Raw genomic sequence first — 17,591 nt, 5'->3', positions numbered from 1 at the left:
CGATAATCTCCAGTTTAGCTCAGAGAACCTTCGAGATTTCAGTTTCACTCTTTTCTATTCTAATAGTGTTTTCTGAGCACAGCTTTCTTGCCACGCAACATATGTTAGGTCGATGTTTGCAACAAGCAAGCTACCAAAACATCTCTGCATTTTTACTGGAAGCACCTGCTATCCATCAGCAAGTAATCCAGTTCCTGACAGCAGACAGAAGTAGATAAATCCTTATTTACTGGAGAACTGCTTTTGCCAAATAGTGTGCTGAATTATTTTTTATATATAACAGAGCCTATTCATCTCTATGTAGTACTACATTTTACTTTATGAGGATCCAATTCTACTTGCCTTACTCTAGTAAGCCTGATTACTTCAAAATGACTATTTGCTCTACAAGTCAACAAGAGTTTACATTTTAACTATTATAACTGGGGGGTGTGGTAAAGAGAGAGGAAGTCACGGTGTGTTATCTTCATAAAGAATCGTCATATTTTTATCTTCATATCTTCATATGTTTATCTTCATAAAGAATCCCATCATCCTGAAAAATAAAATTGCCTTTTTTTGAGCAAGTAATCTCAAGTAAGCAGATGCAGTGTTTCCTACAGCAGTGTGTAGAACTTTGTTATTAGGTAAAATTGAGAACTGAAAGTTTATGGCATGATCTGCCATAAAGCAATGGAAACAAATAAAGTGAATGGTAAAGCAATAAAAAAATCTGTTTTTCTGAACTCTGTCACATAGACAAAAACATGTTGCTGGGTTTTAGATGGCTTTCAAACTATTGTATTTATTATTACACTGAAACCACAATTTTTACTATTCAGAATTGCTTATAGCTTCATTTCTGATCTGCTTCTGGCTATTTTGTGGTGTTGGGGGTTATTTACTTCCCTCTATGTTTGGTTTCTGTTGCTTGTCTCAATGCACTTGTCCTCAGAGTCATTACCCAGACTGATGTCTCCTTTTACCAAGTTTCTGTAGAATGTTTTCTTTCATAAATGTTAACTTCTCTTTGTTGCTCTAGGCAGTGAGTGGGGTGTGCAGAACTGATCCCAGTCCTGCAAAGGACCCCTCAAAACTAGGTTGCTCTTCTAGCACCCACTCCTCAATCCCACTCCTCTGGAATCCAGATCTCTCTTCTTTTCACTGAAAATGGGAGTGGAGACAAAAGGCATTGAAAAAGAGATGTCAAGAAAGAGCACTTCATTTCACCAGCAATTCTGAGTATTTAACATGACGTATGAGTATGATATCTCAACCATAGTTAGGTAACCATGAAAGGGAAATTTTGAAGACATTTGGTTGCCCCATCCCTTGCAGTGTTCAAGGCCAGGTTGGATGGGGATTGGAGAAACCTAATCTAGTGGAATATGTCCCTGTCAATGGCAGGAAGCTGGAAGTGAGTGATCTTTAAGGTCCTTTCCAACACGAACCATTAGATGACTTTACAAATTTTCTGATGTATTTCTCCATTTGAACAAACCTCCTATAAGGATGACTGGCACATCCCTGCACAGTCACTCCTCTCTATTCCCCTCTGGCAGAGCAAGGGTGATCTAGCTATCTGCAGCCCAAATGAGACAATCCCCTGATAGACCATCTCTGCTAATTATACCCTACTTAGGGACATCTCAGGTTTAAAAAGCTCTTAGCAAATTCCCACATCGGAATAACTGTTACTTTCCTTAACCTGAGAGACAAAATTAATTAATTTTTCATCATATTTTTCTTAAACTCAAGACATTATTACATGTCCTATGTAATAAAGTAATAGGGCAATAAGTAATGGACTCATTATCACTTAAACCAATTAAACTACTCTTCACTTTGCTATCCTACTTTTTAAAGTCATGTTATTCAGGTGTCTTATCCCTTCAGACAATACATAACTAATGGAGCAATACTGCAGAATTTAGAAGGGCAAGAAGCAGCAGAGAACCATAGAGGTTGATACAGGGATTTCCAGCAAAGACTTTAAAAAGCAGGAACCTGAAATTCAGTGAAGATTTCCCTTGAAATCCTTTCACTGCTGGTTTGCAGGCTCTTCTTCCACCAGTCCTTTGCATTTTATACCTCCTTTTAAAGAATAGCCTGTATGGAGATGCCAGGCAGCATCCTCTGGTCCTCAGCCAGCCCCATTGCCTGCCCCAAAGCCAACCATATGCTGAAGCTCCAGAGCTATTTGTGTATTTAGATTATAGTCCTGGAGCTAATATCTAACACTGTCCCTCCTGTAATATTAGTATTTGGATCTTGCCCAGTGAATAGATGAGCACAGGGCTTTTTCTTGCCTCTTTAATTGACCTGGTGCTAAAAGGGAAGTTTCTCCTCTAATATTTTATCTATTCACTATATCTCTGTAGTGGCATTGTAGTTAGCTGTTAAACTCTGTCATATTCTATATGCTCTGTCATATTCTACATGCTTCATAAAGAAGACATACAAAGATCGTTATTCAGTTGTGGGAGATACTGCCATGAGGATACAAATGAATATTTAAAAGGTCGTGCTCCTGGTTTTGGGGTCATGACATCAGCCTAATCCAGAGCTAAATCTGCCATTTTTCTTTTTTTTTTTTCTTCCTTGAGCCCAATAAATTTAGGTTTTTCACATTAAGCCGTTCCCATTGATATTTTATAGGAGATCTCACTTTTTCATCACTGCTCTGTGATCAAGTACTTGAGATTCCTAATACTTATTCTGAAGGCGTCAGAATCCAATCCCCACTGTGGCTGTACTTGCTCCCCTTTGCAAATCATACACACAGGCATATAAGTGATTCGACTTAGCCCCCTTTCAGGCTAAATAGAAAATGTTTGATGGAGTGTTGAGCTTATTGCGTTATAGATCTGACATAAATTCCACAAATGGACAGGAAAGACATTTTTTTCCCCCTCACAAATGAAAATTCCTTTTAGGTCTTAATGATCAGCTGCACTTTAAATGAACCTGAATTAGGAGGTCATTTTTCTTCTGCAGAAGCAAGTGTGCAGTGATAGAAAATGCTGCCTGTGAAGTGGTGGGGTTTATATCATGTCACAGTTCTAGAACTTCAGCCTTTTCAGGCTCTTTTGTGAAGCTGTAAAAATGCTGCATGTTTTGGTTCTTCCCCTAAACAGTGTAGTTAGAAATCCAAATTGTCTAGGTCTAGGTCTTCCTAGAATGACTCAGTGATACCCCAGAGCTAAAACCACTTTATTTTACAGCAAAACTGAGCTTGATTTTCCTTTCCCCTGCTGAGCAGTAAGGTATGTCCCAGACTGCCTCTGGGCAGGGACTGCAAGGGAAGGATTGCACTGCAGGTGAAGTGCTCAAGATTTATTTCTTTGCTGCTTTGGGGGAAAAGAAAGAAAAAACAATAATATAAAAAATCCTGTATCTTCAATGTTGGGTGTTTTGGGGCATAAAAGAGAAGAGTGAGGTGAAGAAATCTGTCTGTAAACATCCCCGTGTAAATAGCAGTAGCTGAGTATTACCTGAACATTAGCACAAACGTTTCCTTACCCAGGCTGACACAGGCTGACTGTTTTCATTACCAAATGGGATAAGAAAGCCTGGTAAGAAAATGAACTCCTTGAGGTGTTTCTATTATTATTATTATTTCTAAATTGTTTGTAAGAAAAGAACCAGATAAACAAGATAAGGCTGAAGGTCTGCCAAGCCTATGTTAAAACCATAAGCTAACAGTCAAATAAATAAGGGATGAAATGAAGAGGAAAAAAGGGAATATGGATATTAAGCAGTGACTCCTGAGCCATAATAATCTCAAATAGCAAGGGTTTGGAACCTCAGCAGTTGCTGAAATTACAGTGATCTTTAGAAGAGTGAATATAGAGGAAATAAGGAACTAATTTTCAGTCATGCTGACAATAGACTGCTCCTCACGGGAACATTGGTAGAATCACTGTTACACAAGCGCCTTCATTATCAGATCTCAGGTGGAGTGTTTAGAGACAGCAATTCAACAAAATAGAATAAAACTTTTGGCTGCAAATTAGGCAAATTTTGGAGACATAAGCTTAGAACCCTCTGGTGTAAGTCTTATGCACTTAATGGCTATCCATTTCTTAGAGTGTTTAATCCCCTCTCGTGCAAAGTGGGGAGTTAATTTGCGAGTGGTGTGAGTGCATTTATTCTGAACAATCAATTAGCTCTAATTAAGTAGCTATATAACCAAATTCCGGGTACTTTGGGGAGGGAGGAGTTGGAGGTTTACCATTCACAGTAAAGAAATCCCAGTGCAAATAAAAAACACACAAAAAACCCTAAAACTATTGCTTCTAATTTGAATTCAGTCATTGAATTCAAAGGCAACTAAGAGCTCTTTTGTTAATAGAGTATAAAAATCTTTGTGGCTTAAGAGTTTGGGGTGGAGTTTTTTTTCTTACTTTAATGATGAATGTAAATGAGATTATGGACTTCTCTATCACAGCCTATGGTAAGCAAGGTCTATAAATTCACTGAAAATATGGAAATTATTCACTTCCTGAACCTTTTATTTTGACATCCTGATTTTTGCACTACAACTCCCCGACTCAAAGGAAAATGATTCTTTTCTTTCATAATCCTTTACCTACAACCCTTCCCCTTCAATTTTGAAATGTATTTTTTTTTCCACATTTCTTTTGTATGAAAACGCACTTTCTCCATTCAGCTGGGAGATATATTGACACGGCAGTGCCATGAAAGGGTCAGCCCTGTCCATTAGAGAAAGCTAGTCCCAGTCCAGCAGATTTTAATTAGCATGCAGATAACTGGAGACACCTGAGTTGTCTCATTAAAATTGACAGGAAGGTGTAAAGTGAAGTGTTGGGTTCAGGTGCTTGTCTGGATAAATGCACCGATTCCCCTTTGATACAAATAATCTATTTCAAGACCTATTTCAGTGAAATAACTGAAAAAATATTTATCTGAATAATTATCTTGAAAATCCATAGAAAGATTTAAGGAAGGGTTGTTCTATGTCCCTGTGTTTCCTAAGCAGAGAAATAAAACTTTTTCCATTGTGTGTAGAGTTTATCTGTATTAACTGCATGTGTTATCCCTGAGCAGTCACAACCAGTAGGTCACTTTTGCCCAAACACTTACTTATCCACATAGTATTTCCAGCAAATAGATTCAAAACATGAAGAGCAGCTGAGAAGACAGAGACCGAATCTCTCGCATATTTCCACCGTATTTGTGCAGCCTGTGTTGTTTTCTTGAAGTGCCCTTTCCAAATTCACTATTTCTATACCTATTTTGAAGCTGCAGCACATAAAAATGTGTGAAGTTCATCAGCACTATTTCAAAAACCTCCTCAATAGTCAGCCCCAGTACTTACTTGGTACCATATTCAGGAGAGTGATTAAATGATCTCTTTGTCTTTTTTGTTGGTTTTTTTTCTCTCTCTTTTTAATTTGTTTCTCCCACTATCAAATATTTATAAATTAAACTTTGCCTCTTTCTTGAACAATTTCCCTGGCATCTGTTGATTATCATCTCAAAAATCATTTTTAGAAACTCAGTTTCTCAATGAAAAACATTTTTTTTCCCCACCTATAGTGTAAAACAACCGAGCCTTCAAATAATATTTTTCACATAGTTACATACCCTGTTCCCCTGAGAGGCACTGTCTTACTTAAAGAAGAACATCCTGCCATGGAGCTACAAGTAATCTCACTTTCACGTGTTATTCTCATCTTTATGTTTCAGCTTTTAAGTCATTTAAACTGACATTGTTTTTACTGGTGGAAATAGCAAATAGCCGGTAAGTGGAGTTTGATCCTTTTGTGATTTTCTGTTGTACATTTTGTGAGAAAATTACCACTTCGTACTGCAAGATAAGCTGTATACCTCACCAGCTTTGATTACTTAATAGTGAAAACATCTGGCTTGGCACTGTTATACAGCCCTTCTTCCCAGCCTTGAAGTTCAGGCTGCCAATCTCTTTACTGTCAGAAGCATTCATAAATAATTTGAGTTTTCCAGAGTGAGCTCTTTCAGCTATGACATATCGCTGTGGGAGCATCCTTGCAGATTCCTCCATGCCTGCAGATCTTTATTCCTAGAAGCAGCTCCAGTTAATCACAGAATCATGGAATGCTTTCTCAAAGCCCCTGTGTCCAACCTGGCCTTGAACACTGCCAGGGATGGGGCAGCCACAGCTTCTCCGGGCACCCTGGGCCAGCGCCTCAGCACCCTCACAGGGAAGAGCTTCTGCCTAAGATCTAATCTGCTAATGACACAGATAGTTTATGTCTGTTGTGTTAGTTAGAAGTAGCTGTGGAAAAGGTGTGAGATGCAGAGCCAGAAAAGATTATCCTCATTTAGCTACAAGTCTGCCATTACCTTCTGAATTCTGCAGCTTATTATGACATCTTGGTATCCTTCATCCTCCAAGAATCCTCTGTTCTTATGAAACAAAGACTTGTTTGCACCCCAGTTGATAGATCAGTTTTCATCTGAATCCTCAAACAAGATTATCTTCAACTACAGATCCTCTTCACATCTCCATCCTTGGTGGTGTTCAAGGCCAGGTTGAATGAGGCCTTGGGTGCCATGGTTTAGTGTGAGGTGTCCCTGCCCATGGCAGGGGGGTTGGAACTGGATGATCTTAAGGTCCTGTCCAACCCTAACTATTCTATGATTCTATGATCTTTGATGTATCTGCTGTCGGGCTTTGGGGTATAAGAATATACCTGTATCCCCAGTTTGGAAAATTTAAGTTTCTAAATCAGTTTTATGCAACCTGCCTATAAATACCTTGCTTGACCCAAACTATTTTTTACTTGGTTGAAAATCCTAAACCAGCAACTAAAAAAATCAGCTTTAGATTAATCAAATATTAAACAGAGCATTTTGTCCGTCTCTGTAATCAAATGGCTTCAGGTTAAAAACTGGAGCCCATATACAACACTATGCATCTTACTGCAAAAGTCCCATTTCAGAGCTTCTCTTGTGTCCTCCCTGCTGTCACACATTCTCTTTGATGATGGTTATACATGTTTACCAAGAGCATAATATTAGGAAGATAAACATCCTTCAAACCACCAGATTTCTTCTTTATCTGTGGTCACCACCTGATATTTTAGCCCAGGTATGTCCTTCCTAAGCCCAGCTGTTGATGTTGGCATTGTGAGCCTGATCCACATCTCACTAAGCTTAATGGAAAGACTCTTGTTGCCTTTGAGTTCTGCAGTCCCACCTACTGAAACCAAATTACCACAGTCCTTTTGAGGAGGGCAGGAATTGCAGGCAAAGCTGACCCAATCACATTTTCTGTTCCATATGTAGGTTGTCACATAGACTCTTCCTCTTGGTCACTGGCACTTAGTAAACCCCTCTCAACACTTTGAAGGGTTCCCTTTTCCTGTGTGCAAGTCCTCAGGCTTGTACAAAGCTTTCCAGATGGGATCTGCCCAGTGGTTTGTAAAATGGCATTGCTATTTGCCTTGTTTCTGCCAAAAATTGCTTTCCTTGTACATCTGAAGATCATAGTTGATTTCTCGGAGGCGCATACCCACTTGTAGGCTTGAAATCAGAAGCATGCAGGTTTTTCTCTTCCTTCATTTCCTTCTGTTAGACCCAACAGAATTTATGGCAAAACTTCATGTTCCTTCTTTCAGAGATGTGATTCATTCCTAGGTAATTCTAGACTTCTGATTATTGGGTGTCTGCTCTGTGCCAGTCCCAGAAGCTTACTGTGCTGCCACAATAAGGAATTTGGATCTTCAGAATGACAATTTCTCCAGCTTCTCTTCAAACTTTGAGGGTGCTTCCTTCCATGGGTGCTTGAGGGAGACGAAAGAGCCAGCAGAGACTCATCCCTCACTTTTAAACAGCTTTTAAACAGCCGTTACAATGTGAAATTCGGCTGAAGGGGTGATTCGTGATCTAACCGCTTTGCTGTGAAAGTCTGAAAGTCTTCATGGGCAGCAGATAGGCAGACAGCTCCCTGCAGTTCTCTTGGAGTGTTATTCCAGGTCCAGCTGTATTTCCAAGCTTTGGCAAGTAATAGATTCCATAATCACACACTTACTGTATGTATCAAAATACTGAGAATGAGTCCTAGATCCACATCTTGAGCAGCTCTACCTTCTACTTCAGTATTATCCACTGAGCGTCATTTCATGCTCTGTCTCCGTAAACTAGCTCCTTCAAATTTTCACATTCATCTCCATTTCCTTCACTTTAAGTCTTTTCTTTTTCCATATCACATTTTTGCATCGTCACCCAGAATGCCTGTCACACATGAGCCACACAAGGATTTTTGGTCTTCAAGTTGGATACAGACCCCAGATGCACTGAGTGGGAGCACAGCACTTCTTGATACTGAGTCTCCAGCTCTCTATCCTCACTGCTTCTAGGGATGGGCCTTTGGAAAACCTGCAATGCGAACAGAAGAAACCCTGAGCCCTCTCCCTGAAATGAGTTGTTCTCACTTGGCTGAGTACATCATCTTGTGTTCCATTTGACATATCTCAAAATAAAATAATGCCAAGTAGCTCTCCCAAAGTACTGCTATCAAGAGGATGGATGCTCTATTGGTTTTACTTGCTGTCCATCATGATAACATATGTCTTGATAGGCACAAATGTGTATAGATTCATAAAAACTGCTGCTTTTTGGCTTGACACAGGATCGCACTGATGTGCAGTGCTTCGGGAATACCCAGAGTGGTACGGCAGCACGTTCAGCGTGAGCCTTGGAGAAGCGGCGGTAGCTGGGATTTGCACCTGGTAGCCATATATTATCTAGCTAATGAGCCAGTGAAGTGTTTAATCACCCTGCTGAGAAAATGAAACTTTTAAACAGGGTAAATCCACTCTGGGGCTGCTCAGAGCTACACCTGACAGGTATTGTCATCTTCTGCCTCTTGCGGCCCCACTGCCAAGGCATCCTCTTTGGTTAACTCATGAGAGTCCTGCTGAGCTGGAGAACGTTAGAAACCAAAGCAATTTTAATTTAATTAGCTGCTCATTTGCATAAAGCCGGTTACTTAGCATGTCACCCTCCTGTGTCTAGAACTCTCTTGGAGAGGCCTGCTTGGTCTTCTTAACATCCTTTGGGGGAAGAGGGCTCAACTCTTGTACTAATTACGTATTACAGGCAATACCTTGGAAAGCAGTCACTGCTGTAAAACATTTGCTGAAGAATTGGAAATACAGCACTTGGCTTAACAAAAATCTTCTCAGCTCCATTTTAGTTATGAGCATTACAATTTGCCTGTTGCTTTTGAGAGCTAAAGGGCAAAAAGATGCACAAACTGAACTTACTAATCATTATGCCTTCTCATTAACAATATCCAGGAGGAAACATCTGTCTTTGTGCAGAAAAGTGGGTCTTTAAGTCCAATTACTACAATTAATGAGTTACATATGAGAAACATGAGTTTTACCCTGGGATTTAGAGGATTACAACAGCAACATACTCTGCATTTCACATGAGCTCCTCACCACCACATCAAATATTTGCGTTTCCACCAGCCCATGAAAACTCAGCAAGTCACGGTGAGAAGTCACTTGTATAAAGAAAAACTATTTGGGTCCATTATCTAACCCATAAACAGCATCGATGCAATTTTCTGCAGTGGGTGTATCTTATTATTTGTTCTTTACATTGCAGTGATATCCCAGGATGCAATCCAGATTCCTGCAACTGGAATGAGATAAATCTCTCTTTTGCAGGGCACTGCTAGAATAGAATCAGTGCTATAGCATTATAGAATTGCAGCTGTAGCTGTTTGCTGAGCACTGCAGGTGTTTTCAAAGCACTGGGGAAAGAAACGTCGAGAATCCACAGTCTATGCACAGGCCACTTAGAGTTAATTTGCCTGTGCTGGTACTACCTCCTTCTCTTTATGTTTTTTAAATCAGGCTCTGGTGTTTCTCAGTATGTGAAATACATAATAAAATGCGCTCAGCGCATATTTTGTGTGTCAGTGTGTGCATGCTCACACACAGGCTTCTTTGGAAATAAGCTCTTTTTATTAAGAAGTGGAAGAGAAAACATTTCCTATTTCAAAAAACTGATTTGAATGTTGAAGAACAAACCTCTGGGGATAGCTGTATCCTCTTATTCTGAGGTGCAGGGAGTCTGAAGGCCCAGTTATTAAAGAAGACTTTTAGCTGTTAAATGGGAGCTGGAAGAGTGAAGGCAAAGAATCATAGAATAGTCAGGGTTGGAAAGGACCTTAAGATCATCCAGTTCCAACCCCCCTGCCATGGGCAGGGACACCTCACACTAAACCATGGCACCCAAGGCTCTGTCCAACCTGGCCTTGAACACCGCCAGGGATGGAGCATTCACAACCTCCCTGGACAACCCATTCCAGTGCCTCAGCACCCTCACAGTAAAGAATTTCTTCCTTAGATCCAATCTAAACTTCCCCTGTTTAAGTTTTAACTCATTACTGCAGTGACAGGACAAGGGGTAACGGGTTCAAACTTAAACAGGGGAAGTTTAGATTGGATCTAAGGAAGAAATTCTTTACTGAGAGGGTGGTGAGGCACTGGAATGGGTTGCCCAAGGAAGCTGTGAATGCTCCATCCCTGGCGGTGTTCAAGGTCAGGTTGGACAGAGCCTTGGGTGCCATGGTTTAGTGTGAGGTGTCCCTGCCCATGGCAGGGGGGTTGGAACTAGATGATCTTAAGGTCCTTTCCAACCCTAACTATTCTATGATTCTATGATTACGCCTTGTCCTGTCACTACAGTCCCTAATTGCCACTCTGTAAGATTTCATCTCTGTGGCAATCTCTTCTAGCTGGTATTGCGCTTTCACACATCCATAGCTTCAGCTAACCAGGAGTTACCTGCGATGCTCAGCCTTACAGAGGCTTGTTTGTGAGTCTCTCCCTCTGTGCCCGTGTCTGGCTACTCTTTCCTAGAACTAACTTTTAATGAACATGCTGTTGGCAGCTCGGTCTCGGGAGGGATTTTATTCTCTCTTCTGCTCCTTTGTATAAACAATTAAAAACATAAACACAGTTCTTTGAAATACAGGAAAATTAATCTGCATCTCTTGTCTCCTGGCTACTGCTGGAGCTGTTAGAATATAGACAGCCATCACAACTGCAGGGATTTGGTGGGATTTTGGGGAGCGAGCGTGGCAGTAGCTCCATGTGCAGCAGCTGCTTGCCTTCCTGTGCTGGAGTTATTCTCCAGGCAGTGCTGCTCCTGGCTTAGGAGCATTCATTTCATGCTTTAATAATATAACACAACATAAGAAGGACATCACAGCACAAGAGGGACGTGGAGCTGTTGGAGCGAGGCCAGAGGAGGCCATGGAGATGCTGCGAGGGCTGGAGCAGCTCTGCTCTGGAGCCAGGCTGAGAGAGCTGGGCTGGGGCAGCCTGGAGAAGAGAAGGCTCCTGAAGGGGAGATCTGAGAGCAGCTCCAGTGCCTAAAGGGGCTGCAGGAAACCTGGAGAGGGGCTTGGGACAAGGGCCTGTAGGGACAGGCCAAGGGGAATGGCTTGAACCTGCCAGAGGGGAGACTGAGCTGAGCTCTTAGGCAGAAGCTCTTCCCTGTGAGGGTGCTGAGGCGCTGGCCCAGGGTGCCCAGAGAAGCTGTGGCTGCCCCATCCCTGGCAGTGTTCAAGGCCAGGTTGGACACAGGGGCTTGGAGCAAGCTGCTCCAGTGGAAGGTGGTGGGGCTGGAACTGGATGAGCTTTAAGGTCCCTTTCAACCACAACCATGCTGTGATTCTATGATACTGTGATAAGGTTCTGTATGAAAAGAGAGGTAATCGCATGGAAACCTAGTGATGAAGAAAACAAATTAGTAATTTATCTTAAGATTCATGAAAAGACTGATTGGGTTTTCAGGGCAGCTGGCTGGGTTTCTGATCAGAGACATGGGTTTTGGAGTGAGCCTGTGCATGTCCCACATGGATGGAGACATCTACCATGCTCCTGGTCCCTGATCTCAGCTCCAGAGCCATAGATGGCCTCATACAAACCTGTCCTGTGGCTCATTGCTGGAACACCCCTTCCTCTATCCACATTTTACGGCTTGAGTATCTCAAGTCATATTTTTCTCTTTCTGATCCAATTCTGATGCAGTGGACAATAGCCTATCTGACTTACTAAGGCTGATGCCCTCCTCATTATGTTACTCATTTTTGTAACAGAAAAAGGGCAGAGAACTTGCTGGAGGTTATAGTTGAAGAAATACATAGGAAAAATCTATTTAGGATTCATCTCCATGATTTCAGTTGGTCTTAAAAAGCAGAATAAAAATTATGTACAATTCCTATGAGGGATGAAATCTCTCACATGGAGTCTGCCCTGTGCCAGAAAGGATCTGCTATTACCTGGTGGGGATAGCTGGTGGGATTTGCCTGTGCCTGGTACGTGATGCATCCCGCCAAGCAAGTATTAGCCTGGAGATTGCATATTTAAAGATATGAACATGAAACTTGCCTTAGAGCACAAGTAGGCGTCGAAGTGGATTAATGTTAATAGAGAAAGCAGGAAGAATAAACTTTGGAAACCTCAGTGTATGATACAAGTGCCAAAGACACTCACTGGAATGCATTCAGCCCTATGCAGGTTGTAGGAATGCTCAAAGCATAGCTTCAGAGGAACAAGACTACGCTGTCAATAAGCAAACCAGAAACTGCTGTCCTCGTTTTTGGCCTTGAATCTGTGATGCATGAGATACATGACCTCAGCCAGGCTTTGCATGACAGCTTTTAATTTTAAAGCTATCCTCATGTACTTAAAACCAACGTCCTTTGCGCCCCTGTTTTATCTGGCAGCCCTTGGGTCTCCAGCAGTGTCTTGCATAGAAACAGGCACCTTGTGCTCATCGGAGGCAGTGTCCAGAACACAGGTTTCACTCTTTGATGCTTTAAATGATTTAAAGAGACAACGAATTTTTGGTTTCCTCTGGAAGAGAGCTGAGGCATCTCAGCTGATGCATCTTTAAAAGGCAGCGCTTGAAGCAGTGCTGCGGCTCCATGGGGTGGGCAGGAGGAGCTCTTCAGTCTCATTTTCTCCCTCAAACACAGCATCAGTTTGGCAGTTCCCTGCCAGACATTCCATTATTTTCCTGTAATGCCAGGTTTCGAGGTATTTCCCCAGGAAAACTTAAGTTTCCATGCGAAAAATTTTGTTTCTTCAGAAGAGCGTTCTTCATCGAAAATTAATGTCAACAGAAAATTGCAAACCTGCTGCAGTCTCACCCAGCAGCCTTGGGCATCAGTTCTGCTGGGTGCAGCAGTGGGGTTTAGACCTGCAATATTTGAAATATCACTGAAGAGGTTTTAGAAAATGTTTGTGTTGTCTCTGGTGCTTCTCCTGGAATGATACAATTCCAGGCTGGTTTGTGTTGGAAAGGACCTGAAAGCTCCTCCAGTTCCAACTCCTTACACAGGCAGGGACACCTTCCACTAGAGCCGGTTGCTCCAAGCCCCATCCAACCTGGCCTAGGAGAAGTAGTGTAAGTCTGTCTGGGAATGATAGAATCAAGGTTGGAAAAGACCTTTAAGGAGACTTTTACACCTGAAGATGTATGGCAATAGTAAAACCTGCTGCGTTTTGCCTACAATCCCCCAAATTTCACTGCAGTACCCTTTTTCATGCCGACAGGTTCTCTGTGTGACTTCTGTTTCTTTTTCCAGGGCCTAACCTCCCCAAGGCTCAAGTCAAAACTGCATCCCTTGGCTTGGCAGGAAAAGCCAGGTCACCTCTGCTGCCCGTCTCAGTGCCCACAGCCCCGGAGGTTGCAGAAGAGGGACACAAGCAGACTGAGGACTCTGCAAATGTAAGAACCATCTGTCAGAGCCAGCCTACTTGCAAGGCTCGTCACCATCAAGTTCTATTCTCTAATCCCCATCTACACATCAATTTTTAGATAACGGTCCATCCCTCCTTACCTAGGGTATTACACTGCATACATTACACTGACAGCTATTAGAACGCTAGTAAAAAGTTTTGGTAGCCAGTAAAACTTTGCTGTTGGCTTTAATGGACTTTGTGATATGGAGGAGAAGTGCGTGCTTAAATTCTGCGTCAATACTATCCGCGCGACAACTCTCACAGCCTCTCCTCAGCACGCTGAGATATCAGAAGAGAAAAGAGGGTGAGAAGTGCAATAAGGGAAGAAAATAATTTTGGCAGGAAAATTTAGTATAGAGTAATACCAGATAATGGTGAGAAAAGTAACATTGAAGGAGTAGGTAAGTGAAACTGAAAAGATGGAGTAATTAGAATTATCTTTTCACTCCTATTAAGACTCTGGTAGAGAAAAGAGTTACATGACTCAGAAGATGAAACCGTGCAAAAGAAAATGAATAAGGGAAAAAAGAAATATATCAAATACATGTTGCGTACCACGTCTTTTCATCTCCTTGCACAGGACAACTTTTTGCCAGGCACTATTGCAGTGATTTGTCCAACATTTTGTTAGTGAATCCTTTGATGCTTTCAACCTGGCTGAAGACAAAAGATTCTCTTTAGATATGTATGGAGGGTTTGGGTCTGCTGCTTGATTAATGCAGGACAATAGTGTTTGGTTCCTGCTTGTTGCTGTCACTGGCAGAGATATACCCTTCTGCATATAGTCACTATAGGATTCTAATGTTTTGCAGGGAAAGGGGATGCAGGATGATTAAGAGACATGAAATCTCTTACTGGAATAGGAACAGGAAAGAATATCCCCTCCATGGTAGGATTGCTGGCATAAGGAGTAGTTTAACACAGGACATTTAGTAACACAAAGTGCAATTTCAGCTTTCAATACCTTATCACAGCAACACAATTTAGGTCTCAGAAGAGACACTGCTCAAGCTCCACAAGTGTGAAGGCAGTCACAGGCAACAACAGTGCAGGCAACAAGCTCATCAGGTGGCCAGAATTTGGGGTGAAAGGCTAAAATTTGGAGATTAGTTTTCTTTCAGGCTTGACTCTGCAGGTGCTTTCTTAAGGTGCCTGCTCCATCTCACCCCAGGGACTGCAGGGCTTATACAGTAGTGCTAGATCTTTTATTGGGTAAAGTAAACAAATAATAATGAAGTAAATAATATTTGAGATCACTCAGTGCCTGACAGCAGGGGATCACTCCTCTTGCTCTTGCGTTGGTCATGTCTGAGGCCGGTGGTTCCCAAGAATAGGTGCAGTTTTGCTGCTAATTGTGGGTTTTGCTGCAGATTCCCAGTTGACCGTACCCCAAAGGACTGCTTTCCTCCAGCCCAGTTAGGTGCTTATGAACACTGTTCCCACTCCTCCGCTCCCACTAAAGGCTATGGTAGAAATTCCCAACCACCAGCAAGTGAAGAGAAATTCAGCTTACTGATGGATCAACTGTTGCAACCTGCTCTGTGATAGGACATGTTCAGATGAGCATTTTACGTCTCTTTTGGGTGCTAAAACTGTTTTTATTGTGTGCCCCCCCCCAAACATGGATGCATGCAGTGGAAGGGATGGAGCTGGGCAAATGGGGACTCAGAGGACGGCCGTTAACATTTCACATTGTTCTTGCATGGTCACCCCTGTTTTTCAACTCCTGTGTTGATCCCAGAGAGGCTTTGATAACCAACCTGTAAGCATCAGGCCATGGTTGGATGCTCCAGGTCCCTGAGGAGGACATCCTGGTTGGGGGCCCTGGGAGGTCTCTGCCATGGGCCTTGTCCTTGGCTCTGCCCAGGGGTCTGGGTTCCTGTCCCACTGCTGCTTATGTGTGTGTGTTTGTTCTATTGCAGGTTTATGAGCAGGACGATCTGAGTGAACAGATGGCCAGTTTGGAGGGGCTAATGAAGCAACTCAATGCTATCACAGGCTCAGCCTTCTAACAGCTCTTGATGAGGTGATAATTATCCCGGAGCATTGCAACATACCAGGATTTCTCTCATACTGCCCACTTACACAACCCCATCACAAATCATCTTGTTGCCGGTATCACTCCTTCAGCGCAAGGAAGATGCCTGCAAATTCCTAAAAGGAATGATTAAAAAAAAAAAAAGAAGAAACGAAGAATAATAATGGAGATGTTACAGAATTTCAGATCTGGCATCTAAAGCGATGAAAGCATGAAGGCAAATGACGTTGTCACCACGGGGTCATTAGCTGATGCTACCAGTTTGCTCATTTTGATCTACTAGTATTTGTAGAGCTGAAGTTGTCATGACTAACTCATGTTTTACTCCGTAGAGGTTCGTAGCTCTTTGTGTAGATCTAGTCTTACCTCATGCAAGTATGTTTTTAAACATAGACTGTGCCATTAATGAGACAGTGTTGTAGGTCACTCGTTTGGTTTTGGGTTTTTTTAAATATATAATTACTGACTACAAAAACACCCATAGCAGATGATCACACCACAACACCAAAAATTTGGAAGCTTTCCCAACAGCACAAAACGAAAAGACAAATTACTAATTTCTTTTGTTGTCTCTGTCAGTTATCTCTCACGAGAGGTGGGGATTAGTGAGTGGCTGTAAAATTCAGCCACTTCAGCATTTCCTCTCGTAGTTAATGTTTTATGTATGGAAAAACAGAGAACCAGGAATGTAAAAATAAAAAAAAAAAAAAAAAAAAAGGAAAAAAAGGGGAAAAATAAAAGTCTGAGTTTGCATTGGTGGCCTGCTGCCAGCCAGCCGGTGTGCACTTGTGAAAAGAGGATGTGATAAGCAATCTTCTCGGACACGCAGTCATTACATGCTTGAGCTTGTAATAAAACATGTCTGCGGATGAGTGGCCTTTGTGCCAGACCATGATGACACTGGGAAGCACCGCTGGGGCCACCACAAGCTGGAGTAGAACAAAAAAACAGAGCTGAATTTGCCTCCCTTGCCTTCCTTGCCTTTCTTGCCTTTCCCATCCACCCTGCTTTCCAGGATGTCTCTGATGTGATGACCCATCCACTTTCTATGATGATGGGCAGAGGATGAGGAGGGCAATGGTGTTGTGCTTCTCATGGGCAGGACATGAGCCTGGAGGAAGAGCCACAGAGGCTGGTAAATACCTGATAAATTATTTAGGAGTTCTTTTCTGCAAGCGTGGTATTTCCTGGCTGAGATCAGCAGTACTCCATGAGAACAGCAAGAAAAGAGCGGAGAGCAGCAGGATACCGCGAACCATCCTTAGGGATTCCCTCTCCTTGTCCTAGCGCTTTAGCTGCACATTACGGTGTTTATCGACAACCGTAACTGGTTGAATTGGCTAGATTTTGTGTGCATACATTTTATTGCTAAATTTTCGGCTGCATTCAGCATTAATCTCTGTTTATGCAGCTGAATCACCAAAAGGGAACTAATTTGCATATTTATCAGTTAGGAGGCTGCAAAACCCAATAAGAGAGTTTCAGATGAATTATTCCATTCAGCTCTGCCTTTGATTTCAAGCTTGAGTGGGTCATAATTTTAAAAGAGCATGGAAAGGATAGGATCTTTACAACCTAATAGCTCCTTTTATTAGGTGGGTAATTATATCTGAATCTCCAAATAAAGTATTTTGAGTAAAATGGCACTGCAACAGAAGTAATAATTCAGATTATTTTCTATGGCCCCTTGTTGGAAAGGAAATCAGATGTCAAGGAGGAATTCAAATGCTTCGTTAGGAACTGCAGTGTGTTTGTGAAAATGCTCCTTTAAAAATGCCCTGTTATTCAATTTG

General features: G+C 42.0%; 1 protein-coding gene across 1 annotated transcript in view; it reads left to right on the top strand.

Moving 5' to 3' along the window:
* DCC (DCC netrin 1 receptor) overlaps positions 1-15,772 on the top strand; it is a gene marked incomplete at both ends in the record, with an annotated part of 627,385 nt that extends 611,613 nt beyond the window's left edge. The window contains 2 exons of the mRNA XM_080637247.1: positions 13,604-13,746; positions 15,683-15,772. Of these exons, the coding sequence (XP_080493373.1) occupies positions 13,604-13,746; positions 15,683-15,772 (233 nt within the window). The remainder of the gene's footprint in view (positions 1-13,603; positions 13,747-15,682) is intronic.
* Positions 15,773-17,591: the final 1,819 nt, after the last annotated feature.

Source organism: Psittacula echo, assembly GCF_963264785.1.
Source record: "Psittacula echo genome assembly, chromosome: Z".
NCBI classification, from domain to species: Eukaryota; Metazoa; Chordata; class Aves; order Psittaciformes; family Psittacidae; genus Psittacula; species Psittacula echo.
Note: the sequence above shows the minus strand (reverse complement) of the source record. Positions and strands in the feature narration are given on the sequence as shown.